Consider the following 11619-nt stretch of genomic DNA (forward strand, 5'->3'; position numbering starts at 1 on the left):
TGCCTTCAGTTGATTCATCAGTTCCCCCCTTGTGGTTTTGGGATGATTCCTCACCGTTCGCATGATCAGGGACACCCCACGAGGCGAGATCTTGTGTGGAGGCCCAGACCGAGGGAGGTTGGCGGTGGTGTGGTGCTTCTTCCATTTCCTGATAACTGCACCGACAGTTGATCTTTTCTCTCCAAGTTGCTTTCCGATTCTCTTGTAGCCCATCCCAGCCTTGTGCAGATCAACAATCTTGTCCCTGATGTCCGTAGAAAGCTCTTTGGTCTTGCCCATGGTGGTGATGTTGGATGCTGGTTGTTTGGGTGTTGACAGGTGTCTTTTATACAGGTAACGAGGTGAGGCAGGTGTATTTGATGTAGATAATTGGTTGGGATTGGGGCTGTGTCTTAAAGAAAGACTAACTGGCTTGTAGGAGCCAGAATACTTGCTGTTTGGTAGGGGGTCATATACTTGTTTTTCCTCATCAGATGGTCATCAATTTTTATAATTTCATATGTGATTTTCTGGAATTTTCTTTGGGATTCTGTCTTTCACTGTTAGAATGTACATATGATTAAAATTATAGATCGTTGCATTCTTTGTAAGTGGGCAAACCTGCAAAATCAGCAAGGGGTCAAATACTTTTTTCCCCCACTGTATCTACCTTTGACAAGTGCAAGAATTTCCCCTCGGGGATCAAAGTATTTCTGATTTAGCTAATCTGTACAGCTGTATAATTCCCTTAAAATGCATGGGAAAGATTTTGCATGATAGACTGACTACAGCCAATCTGTAATTCCTCCTGATTTCAAAATGATTTGTGTATTTTAACGACAATCTAATTGCTTTTGCTTGGATTTATTACTTGGTGTGAATGATGTAGTTATAAAAACAGAAGTTGCTGGAAGAAAACATTTGTCTGCATTTCCTTATCACTTTCAGGCACGCTCTTGACATCCGAGAGCACTATGAGAGGAAACTGGAGAGAGCCAACAATCTCTACATGGAGCTCAGTGCCATTATGCTGCAGCTAGAAGTCCGAGAGAAGGAACTAATGAAGTATGTAAATAAACAGTTTATCACAGTAGTCACCAGCTAGCTTTACTGCAGTCCTGCTCCTTTCTTCAGTATCAGGCCTTACTGGTTGTCAGTATACCGATATTTCCTCCGCGATTTGGTTTGTTGTGCATCTGATCTTATGTAACCAAACCAGTTCCAGACTTCCGAAGTCGCTCCCCATTTTTGGAGCCAACTCCTCCACCGTGGAGCCGGTAGCAATGTAAAGAAAACGCCTGTAAAATCCATTATTATCTTATCGCTCTGTTATCTTACAGTAACAGAGCGATAAGATAATAATGGATTTTACAGGCATGTAAATAGATGTGTACAATTTACTTGACATCTGTCTTGTAAAATCATATCAGTCCAATGTTTGGAGTAATAAAAGTACAAATTTCTATTAGAAGTGAATGTTAATTCTGTTCACTGTCATGTAACTTCAAACTAATTTTGCCGTCCCTGCAGAAGAGAGCAGGCAGTGGAGAAGAAATATCCCGGGACCTATAAGCGCCACCTGGTCAGACCCATTGTCCGGTCCAACGCCGTAGAGAAGCTCATCAAGAAGAAAGGAAGCATTTCCCACAAACCTGGGATGCCCCCCACTAAAAGGTCTGAAGTTTAGCTAATTGAACAGCTAATTGTAAAAGAACAGTAATTCCCAATTTCAGCAGCTATACATCCATTAGGTGTATCTAGATGGGATTTAAATTAATTAACCAAATATGTGGCAATTCTTAGGAAAGGAAGATGAATTACTAAATGTTCTGGTAAAGCCAGAAGTGTCATTAGAAGACATTAGACAACCGGTGTTTGGGAGAATTTAGATACATTATTTTAATGTTGCCAAATGCATTTCTTTCAGGCCAGACTTGCTTCGTTCTGATGGCATCCCCAGCGTCGACCCTCTCCCCTCCCCCTCTCCACTATCAGCTAGCCCAAAGGTCTCCACACCTCCTGGCAAAGCCCGGTACCGAAGCAAGCCCCGCCATCGCCGCGCCAACAGTAAAGGAAGTCATAGCGAGTTCCACGGGCTGCTGAAGACTCTCGCTGGGGCACAAGAAGACACCCAGTCTCTTCAGGAGCAGCAGTTCCTCCATCACCACCACCACCTACCAACAGAGGGGCCCTTCCTCCCTTTGAAGGGTCGTGAGGAGGCCGTCGTCAACTGTGCCAACAACCTGCGCTACTTCGGCCCCGCCGCTGCCCTCCGTAGCCCTCAGACAGACCACCTGCAGCGCCGCGTTTCTGGTTCCAGCCCTGACATCATATCAACCGCCGTGGATGCAGACACACGACAGCGGACTTCATCCACTGGCTCCAATCCTGTCTCGGGTGCTGGTGCTGGGTCTTTGTGTCCCTGCTGCCAGGCTCACCCCTTCCCTGGCTGCCTACACTGTCAGGAGACCCCTCCTGCGTCGAGCCAACCAGAGTTGCCCCACTACTCACTGCTCAACACCCAGGAAGGCACCCCATCTTCTTTAGGGGCTCCCAGCAAAGATCCATCCTTGGACAGAGAGTCCACAAAGAAGGCTGAGCCACAGGAACAAGAGGCATCCCAACACACTCACACCCTGCCCACTGCACTGCCCCGCACTCTCAGACCTCTCAGGAAGGTGAGCGTGGCTGGTAGCCTTAAGTCAGTGAGCCTGTGTTACGTGTTTGTGTTAAGCAAACTGTGAAAGATAACGGATTAACCGCTGTAATTGCATCCCTTACAGGGTGGCGATGAGTCATCTGAAGAGGAAGAGGGGGAGGTTGATAGTGAAGTGGAGTTTCCAAGGAGACAGAGGTAAAATACATGTTGTAATTTAAAGGCAAAGAAACACATCATAACCAAAAAAATCATTTGTAATATTGGTATGTCCCAAATACAGTGAACCATGTTTGAACCAGTCTTAGAGGGAACTACTGGATTAAAAAAAAATAAAAAAAAAATCCCATTCTTCCTCTGTGTCTGCACAGACCTCATCGCTGCATGAGCAGCTTCCAGTCCTACTCCACCTTCAGCTCAGAGAACCTGTCGGTGTCTGATGGAGAGGAGGGAAACACCAGCGACCACTCCCACAGTGGGCCTCTCGAGAGGCTGAGCGCTAGTCAGGAGGAGCACCTGGACGAGCTGCTGTCGCACACACCCGACATCCCCATCGACATCTCCACCCAGTCAGACGGCCTCTCTGACAAGGAGTGCGCTGTCCGCAGGGTGAAGACCCAGATCTCACTGGGAAAACTGTGCTCTGACGAACACAGCTATGAGGTCAGTGCAGTGGACGTGTGTGGTCCCGTCATGTTAGCTCTGTCATGCAACCAGCGTGGTTTTCAAAGTCTGTCACTTTGGTCAAGACTGAAATATCAACAATAACAACTATTTGTTGGATTGCAAATTTAGTTCAGACATTCATTTGGCTACATTATATACATATATATAAGATTAAAATGCAGTTAAAAAAATGAAGAACTTACATGTCAAACACGATTCAATATGCTTAATTTTCCATCTCTTGATCAGAAGATAAAATCGCTATTGTAAAGCAGTTGCCTGTTGCTGGATCTGTGCTGACGTTTTTCCGTCTGTCTCTCACTTTTCTCCCAGAATCCGCTACAGTTTGGGGACTCGGACTGTGATACGTCAGAAGCAGAGTGCTCCGATGCCACCATTAGAAACAAGAAAGTCGGGGCCCCTTCCTCGTGGTGAAACCCGCCCAAGGGCTGGGTTCCATTTTTGCCTGGAGGCCATCGTGTCCCACTCTGCCCTGCAGAATATACAGCAATAAGAGGATGGCATTGTAAACAAAGCTCCCTATAGCAAAGTCCCCATGCAATCTCTCCCAGAACCCCCCCTCCACCCCTACCTTCTCTTCATAAAATCCAGTCTCCCTCATTTCTAGCACAACATCCAGGCAACCCATGGCAGGGATTCCCTTTTGAATGATAATGTACAGTAGATAGTGTAACATTCATAATTTATTTTTGTCTGAGTTTTGAAGGATAATTCAGGACCACTGTATGTTTTCTGATCCGAACGGAGAAAAAAAAAAAACTGACATTTTGAAACTGAGCATGGGCGAACTGTTTGTTGGGGAGAGACTGAGACTGGACAGAGATGCAGATGATGAGAAGGAGGATGCGTTAAAGTGCTGCTGTATAGGACGTGGAGGACTAGCAGTGTGGAGTTGCATCACTGCGATTGTTGGACGTAGGAGTGACGCTGATCTGGCTTTGGTTGTTCTCACCATCTTACTGTTTTAGACTGAAATCCCTAACCAACAAGGACTCCCTCTTACTAACGAAAGACCAACCTGCTTTATCATGAGTTTACATTGCAGAGCCCCAATACCCACACTTCCGTCCCGTCCCCACCAATGTTGAGTGGGGATCAGGGAGCTCATGAAAACAGTGTGAACACCAGCATGAACAACCGGCCTCCCTCCCTCCTCAGAGCCAACACACGTGTCTAGTCATCAGGATCCCCGCTGAACTGTCCTAGCATGCCTGAGCAGCTTGCAAAATGCAATAGCTGCCAGAAGACTGCATGAAGTGGACAAGCTAGCAGAGCAACAGAGATGAAGAGTCAGCTGACAGCAAAGGAAAAGATAAAAAAAATAAAAAAAATACTCTTCCTCTGCGACCCAGCTCATCCTCCTCCAAGACACGCCAATGTCATTTTCATCATCAGACGTCATGACCCAGAGTAGTTGAGGGAGGTGTGTGTGTGTGTGTGTGTGTGTGTGTGTGTGATGACACGAAGCCCTTTCCTCTCCATTAGACATTACAGTTTCAAGTCTCATCTCAGGATCGTTCGAGGAGAAACTGGACTGGACCAATTATTGTATGTTGGAACATTCTTTGAGTGGAATATATATAATGGACCATGCAGGAATATTATTTTTTTTAAAAAAGAAAAACCATCTTACAGGTAGCCGTGATGTTCAACCCTTTATTGCTGTAACTGACTTTATTATGTAGAGATGTAAGCATTTTTAGTTGCAATCCAGGTGCAGTATCCCATTTCTTGACAAAGTGCAGCGTATCCCATGTACCATTTTCTAGCAGGGTAAATGTATACTGTCTAATAAGCAGTGTCCAGAAACATGCTAATTGTTTTTCCTGTGCTGTAGTGAATAAAAACAGCAATAACATATGTTGGTGCTCAGGTGAAAAAGAAGTTGCTTGCTCAGGATCCGAGGCGTCTAGCTGGCTAGACACAATGCAGTGACTGGTGGCTAGAGGAGAGCAGCAAGTGTCAAACAGCTTATTATAGATGCTATATTTAAAAAAAAAAAAAAGTCCAATTTTTTGAACTCATCTTTCCAGGGAACGGTGGGGTGGGGGTTGGGGGGTTGATGCTCAGGTTTTATGTTGCCGCTTGCTAGCAGGAGCAATATATCAATAGCCACTAGATGGCGACAGTTACAATGACTTACTTTTCCTTAGCAAGTAAATATCCTGGCACCATTACTTTTTTCTCCCTAACCAAAATAATTTATCCCATGACTATCCAAATCCTAGAATCCCAGCAATATCACTCTTTTTTTTGTCTTTGGTTGTCTTTGATAAAGGATACTGCATCTGTGAGAGCTTTATTTTTCTCCCTGTTAGTGTGTTTGTCATCCACCTTAATAACTTTGCGGTTAAAAAAAAAAAAAAAAAAAGCCAGCCACGGTTGAATTTAACAATAATGATGTCAAGATGTCAGCTCAAGTGTACGCAGACGGCTGAGATTCTTAATTAGGAATATAAGCCAGAGACAAGGCCACAGAGCAATTAAGCTGCTCACGGTTTTCAACAACCTTGTCTCAGTGTTAGTTACTCCTGTATATAAACATCTGTAAATGTAATGTAACCTGTTTTTGTCCTCTTTAACGTATATATATCACACAGCTCTGACAGAGCCTCGAGCTTCTGTCGATGACGACCAGCCGACTGGCTGAAAATGAGCAGGAAATTCTTTTATCTGTGTTACATCAGTATTAAACACTGCAGGAGGGTGTGAGACATAAGAACCGAGTAGCACAAGGTAAATCTGAAACCGTACTGATGGATAAAGGACCTTTTTGCTCAAAAGCTTTGAGAAGGCTTACACCTGGTAGTGAGAGCAGCTGCTGCCTTTCCTCAAGCCTCCTTCAACCTTCTTCACTCTGTTTACGTACGTGTGAAATAACCTAGTGTATCGCAATGACTGGGTAATCCGATCAAGCTGTTAATAACATTATCTTTCTGGCATATATCCTGTGAAGTATGATTGTTGTAAAGGTTTAATTTAATTTTGATTCTTCTTGTTTTTCTTTGTAGCTGGCCTACATGATTATTGAATTAATTTATTATGAATGACTGGTAAGGTGTTGTGTTCTTTTTAATTTCAGGCAGCTTTAGAAATGTCATGACCTACAATTTTTCCTGAAAAGTATTATTTAAAGGAAGCACAATGAATTGGAATGGGAAGAGGACAGTGTTTGTATGGTGAAGCAAAAGCAGACATCTACTCTTATTTTTTTTATCTTTGTGACCCTCCAGGGGACCATTCATTGTTTAGATTGTCATTGCAGATGAAGTATTGATTTAACAGATTTATCAGTAATTAGCATCATCAAGTGTTCCTAAAGCTTTTTTATCTCGACATGGGCTATAAGGGACCACTTGAAGCCAGCCAGTCCACTGACTGTCACGTCAGAGTAAAAACTGAAGGTATGTGGGATGATGATTTCTGTACTTGTGCAGAGATCCCTTCCTTTCATTTTTAATCAAAAATACCAGTTACTTACATTTGAATTTCTGTGAAATTGTCTCTAACTGTGGACATCATGTTGCCTCATCCCATGTATCAAACTTTTTTTTTTTTTGTTATGCTCATTTTCACATGTCCCTTTCCTGTTGATTGGCATTATGATCAACCCAGTCCTGTCAGTTTCCTGTATTATCCAATGCATACAGTGCAATGGGCATCTGGGAGAATAAAATCAGAGCAAACAACTGCATGGAATAAATGCTGATGTACTGTACCCAACCCACTGTGGCCTGTCTCTTTTTGACACAACAGATTCTTGTTGATTTTCATCTCATTAACTAAGTCCATGAATTATATAAATTAATATAAATTATATAAAATATATACATTTAGAATTTAGAAATTAATTTCATGCATGTTTCATGTGTTCATTGAAACTATAGCACCTGTAGATCAAAGGTTTTATATAACATAATGATACACATATTTCACATATCAAAGGCCTCTCCAAACTGCCAGGAATTCGGGGGGATTAAATCCCTTTAATGTAGGCCCATTTAAGGATGCTGATTGTAAAGAATACCAGAGGTAGAAAATGCAAAGATACCCAAATTCCCAGAAACTGATAGGACATGACCAGTAGCCCTGAAATGAAATTTTAAATGTATTTAAAACTAAATTGTTTTAAAACAAAACTTGGGGCAATATAAAAAGCTAAACTTTATTAAAGGGCTCTCAGATTAGTAACTAACTCATATTACATATAATTATATGCATATCCTTAGCTCTAGTTCTACGGCTCTAAATAGTTTAGTATACATCATACTAGAGTAAATAAAAATGTAAATGCGTTGCTGGTGTCCCCTATAGTGTCCCGTTTGGTTGAAATCAGCACGGTTAGTACTTTTAATACGTGCTGTTACTGAGCTTTCTTGATGTATAAACTGCAGGACACGGTGGGCAGGCGGGGCTAATGCTGTAAAACCCTTAGAAGCTGGAGCAGAGTTCTGCCGGACGGTTCGGGGTTATAAAATGAGCGCTCACTGTACTCCTGTCAGCGACCTCTCCTTCGGACGGGGCGGGGTCAAACCTTGAAGAGGCGTAGGCCTAACTGCTGTGTGGTTACCGAGGTAAACCTGCAGGCAACGACAAGGAAGCGACATCTGGACTAACTTGGATTTACCAAACGAAAGCCACTTTATTTAGCTAGCACCTAATTTAGCGAACATTGTGTTCTTTTTCTCCACAGTCTAGTTTGTTGTTGTAAACTGAGAGTCAACATGTTTTCGATGGACTTGGAGAAGCTGCAGATGACAGGAGCTGGTCGGGCCATAGCAGTGCTGACCAGCGGGGGAGATGCACAAGGTGACTTATAAAACTCAGCTTTATATTGCATTTGGCAGCATTTAAGTACATACAGATAATAAGATAGCTGTCTTCAACAAATATTAACATAAGTAGGAAATAATTTGTGAGTTGAGCGAGAACTAACAGGCAGTCAATCTGACAGCTGGATAGTGTCAAAGGTCGAATATGGGCTTATTATACAAACAAGTCAGTGGTGGAAAAAACACTCAAGTAGGCCTACTGTACTTACGTACAATTTGAGGTATTTGTACTGTAGGCTAGTAATTTTATTTTGTGCTACTTTAATACTCTACTGTAAATTGTACTCCACTACATTTGTTTGATAACTTTACTGTAGTTACTTTGCAGATTCAGATTAATAATACAAAATATAACCAACAAATAGATTATGTTGTATTAAGATAAAATAAGTCTTTATTTTTGGGTTGGTTTAGGCTATATAAAGTAAGTTTACAAGCTGCAACATTAATAAAAATGTAGGCCCACACATGAATGAATCAGTAATTATAATACAATAATACATATATAAAATATTATTTTGAAAAGGGACATTCTGCGTAATGAGAACTTTTGGTACTTTAAGTATATTTCTATGCTAAAACTTATTATTCTTTTGCTTAAGTGAAAATTTGGATGCATGACTGACTTGTAACAGTATTTCTACACTATGGCATTGCTACTTTTACTCAAGTACAAGGTCTTACATTACATCCTCCACCACTGGTTACTCATACAGTGTGAGGGTCTGCTCACGTAATGCAAGGACTGTGGTTACTGTCTCCACGGCGTGGGTGCCACCTTTGCCCAGTATGAGATAAAGGAGTCGTATCCACTAAAGTGTTTGATTTCCTCATGCAGGGTAATTATGCAACAAGTTGTGTGTAATGACTTGAGAAGCAGAGGTAAATCTGCAATATTTTGTAATACTACAAATATCTACAATGTTTTTGTGCAACCGTCCTTTACCCAGGGATGAATGCTGCTGTCAGAGCTGTGACCAGAATGGGCATCTATATGGGGGCCAAGGTCTACCTCATTTATGAAGTAAACAAACTTTTGTATTAATAAGACCCTGTTTACATTCACACTGAGTTCTTGAGGTCTTTATTCTTGCTCGTGTAGCCCATATTATGCTTGTCATTAACATACAATTTGGAAATGACTGTTACGTTTCAGGGATACCAGGGCCTGGTGGACGGGGGAGACAAAATCAAACTAGCACACTGGCACAGTGTGACCAACATCATCCAGCTGGTAGGTTCAAATATGATCATCTGTCACTTTTGACAGCACTGATAAACGTAGCTATAAAAGGCCTTTTTCACAGACACTGCCCTTTAATAGTAGGAAAAGCAAAGATGTTACTAATAACATTAACTCCTGATTAATAAGCTATCCTATAAGCACAATAGCAGGACCATTCATTTTATTATTTACACCTGTGCTTTTCCTATAGTGTCTCATTAAAATATCTTCTGTGAAAAAGCCATATTGTGCCATAACTATTATTTTTAGAATTTCTGTTTCTTATTTCTGTCTTAAATATCTCCTATCTTTCCTTTTTATTGTTTTAATAAGAAGTATAATATTTCGTCAATCTCTCCCTGCCCGTCTGTCTAATACTGGTTATTATCTGGTAAGGGGGCTTGCTGCATGTGCTTTTCACCTTATCAGTCTAAGAAGCAGCAAGTTGCACTATTCAAAAGAAGATTTTAAGCAAATGTCCGTTTTGCATTAGTTGTGGTAAAGGGCATGCACTACTATTAAATCTAGTTTATATTTTTTTTATTGTTGTATTTAACCTACAAAGTATCCTGTATCCAGATTCTGTAAAGCCCTGGTTCCCGACCTGTTTTGCTTATGACCCTTTAATCCAAAGCAGTGTTTACTGGTCTTGTTATATGACCACAGGGTGGGACTGTGATAGGTAGCGCCCGTTGCAAGGCCTTCACTACTCGAGAGGGCAGGCTCGCCGCCGCCTTCAACCTGGTGAAGAAAAGCATCACCAACCTGTGTGTGTGTGGCGGAGACGGCAGCCTCACCGGAGCAAACATCTTTCGCGGCGAGTGGAGCAGTCTGCTGGCTGAGCTCGTAAAGAAAGGTGAAGTGCTCTCAAGAAACTTCTGTGAACTTGCCTTAAAACGTTTTTTTAATCCTCGTTAGCACTCATAGGCCTACTGCATATTGGAAACGATAGGGTGACTAACATTTTATTCTATGGTGTTAATCATCTTATTGTCAAATATGGATCGGCTTTGTATCATTTCTCAACACTGGTAGAGGATATAGAAAGCCCTACATCATGCCCCTAGTTACGGTCAGAAATTAGGGCAGAACCCAGATGCAGGCTAGGAGACAATGCAGCAGTGTAAATAGTTTATTGATTAAGACAGGGTGACGTGGCAGTAGGGATGGCTATTGCTACTCAATGCCTTTATGGTAGCCTATCGACAGAAACAGCCCAGTATCGAGTAGAATCGAGACGTCTCCAGTCAAACCAGTAGGCCTGCTATGCATGTTTTTTTCTTGCAGCCCAGCACGCCAGCAACGCACCGAAAGAAAGAAGAGCACGCCTTTTTGGCCTAGTGTGCCTGCACCATAAACTGGTGCTCAGCTATAAAAGGCCTGCATGCGCCGAGTCCACGCGTGATTTTAACAGACGTTCACCTTCGGCTGCAGTCTCAGCCATGTTCGTCACTGTTGCAAGTTTATCACCACCATCACTTCTCTGGACATTTTTATTTGCTATTCACATCGCTTGTCACTGATCGATCGCGGCGTTCCAGCCTTTATATACACAGTTTATGGTTCATCACGATCAGCTGATTTTACTCACTCAGCCTCTGGCTGCAGCTGCTTCAGGTGTGGTTTGATCGGCTGGACGTGCAGCCTGTTTTCCTCTGCGAGTCTTTAGTGTAGTTAAATTACTTGTTTAAACTCCTGACTCGTTTTATACTTGTGACTGTCGTTTTGGAGGAGGTTTGCGACTCACCACTAAAGGAAACCGCACTCGTGGATATCTTTCAATTCAGTTTATTGATCGAGAGTTAAAATAATTTCCGTTGTTTACTTTCAACACTGATAGATAAAAAAAAACAAAACAAAAAAAACTTAAGTTATTTCCTACCACTTATTTGGTCACTAATTTATTTTACTTTTCTCATTCAACCCCCCCCCCCCCAAAAAAACAAGCTGTAGCCTATTCTTTCTCAATATAATAGGCTACTACTCGGGAGGATGACCTAATTAGGATGAGGAGCCATCAGATACCATTTCCCATAGTTGTTTGAAACAAAACAAAATACACTCACCTAAAGGATTATTAGGAACACCTGTTCAATTTCTCATTAATGCAATTATCTAATCAACCAATCACATGGCAGTTGCTTCAATGCATTTAGGGGTGTGGTCCTGGTCAAGACAATCTCCTGAACTCCAAACTGAATGTCAGAATGGGAAAGAAAGGTGATTTAAGCAATTTTGAG

The 11619-nt window shown here is 42.0% G+C and overlaps 2 protein-coding genes and 1 long non-coding RNA gene across 9 annotated transcripts in view; 2 read left to right on the forward strand and 1 right to left on the reverse strand.

Annotated features, from left to right (window-relative positions):
• The window catches only part of si:ch211-45c16.2 (mitogen-activated protein kinase kinase kinase 13), a 40528-nt gene extending 33483 nt beyond the window's left edge, over positions 1–7045 (forward strand). For all 5 annotated transcript variants that reach the window (XM_046054600.1, XM_046054602.1, XM_046054598.1 and 2 more), the window contains 6 exons: positions 928–1044; positions 1510–1653; positions 1907–2657; positions 2763–2833; positions 3007–3298; positions 3635–7045. In XM_046054600.1, coding sequence (XP_045910556.1) covers positions 928–1044; positions 1510–1653; positions 1907–2657; positions 2763–2833; positions 3007–3298; positions 3635–3736 — 1477 coding nt within the window. In that variant the 3' untranslated portion in view covers positions 3737–7045. The remainder of the gene's footprint in view (positions 1–927; positions 1045–1509; positions 1654–1906; positions 2658–2762; positions 2834–3006; positions 3299–3634) is intronic.
• LOC123974147 overlaps positions 1–11619 on the reverse strand; it is a 16912-nt gene that overhangs the window by 3555 nt on the left and 1738 nt on the right. For 2 of the 3 annotated variants that reach the window (XR_006825763.1, XR_006825764.1), the window contains exon 2: positions 3505–3794. The exons of the other annotated variant lie outside the window; for it this stretch is intronic. This is a non-coding gene — a long non-coding RNA (uncharacterized LOC123974147). The remainder of the gene's footprint in view (positions 1–3504; positions 3795–11619) is intronic. 3 annotated transcript variants of the gene reach the window in all.
• pfkla (phosphofructokinase, liver a) overlaps positions 7890–11619 on the forward strand; it is a 14087-nt gene continuing 10357 nt past the window's right edge. The window contains exons 1-4 of the mRNA XM_046054604.1: positions 7890–8131; positions 9105–9178; positions 9311–9388; positions 10046–10235. Coding sequence (XP_045910560.1) covers positions 8047–8131; positions 9105–9178; positions 9311–9388; positions 10046–10235 — 427 coding nt within the window. The 5' untranslated portion in view covers positions 7890–8046. The remainder of the gene's footprint in view (positions 8132–9104; positions 9179–9310; positions 9389–10045; positions 10236–11619) is intronic.

This window comes from Micropterus dolomieu, linkage group LG07 (genome assembly GCF_021292245.1).
Source record: "Micropterus dolomieu isolate WLL.071019.BEF.003 ecotype Adirondacks linkage group LG07, ASM2129224v1, whole genome shotgun sequence".
NCBI classification, from domain to species: domain Eukaryota; kingdom Metazoa; phylum Chordata; class Actinopteri; order Centrarchiformes; family Centrarchidae; genus Micropterus; species Micropterus dolomieu.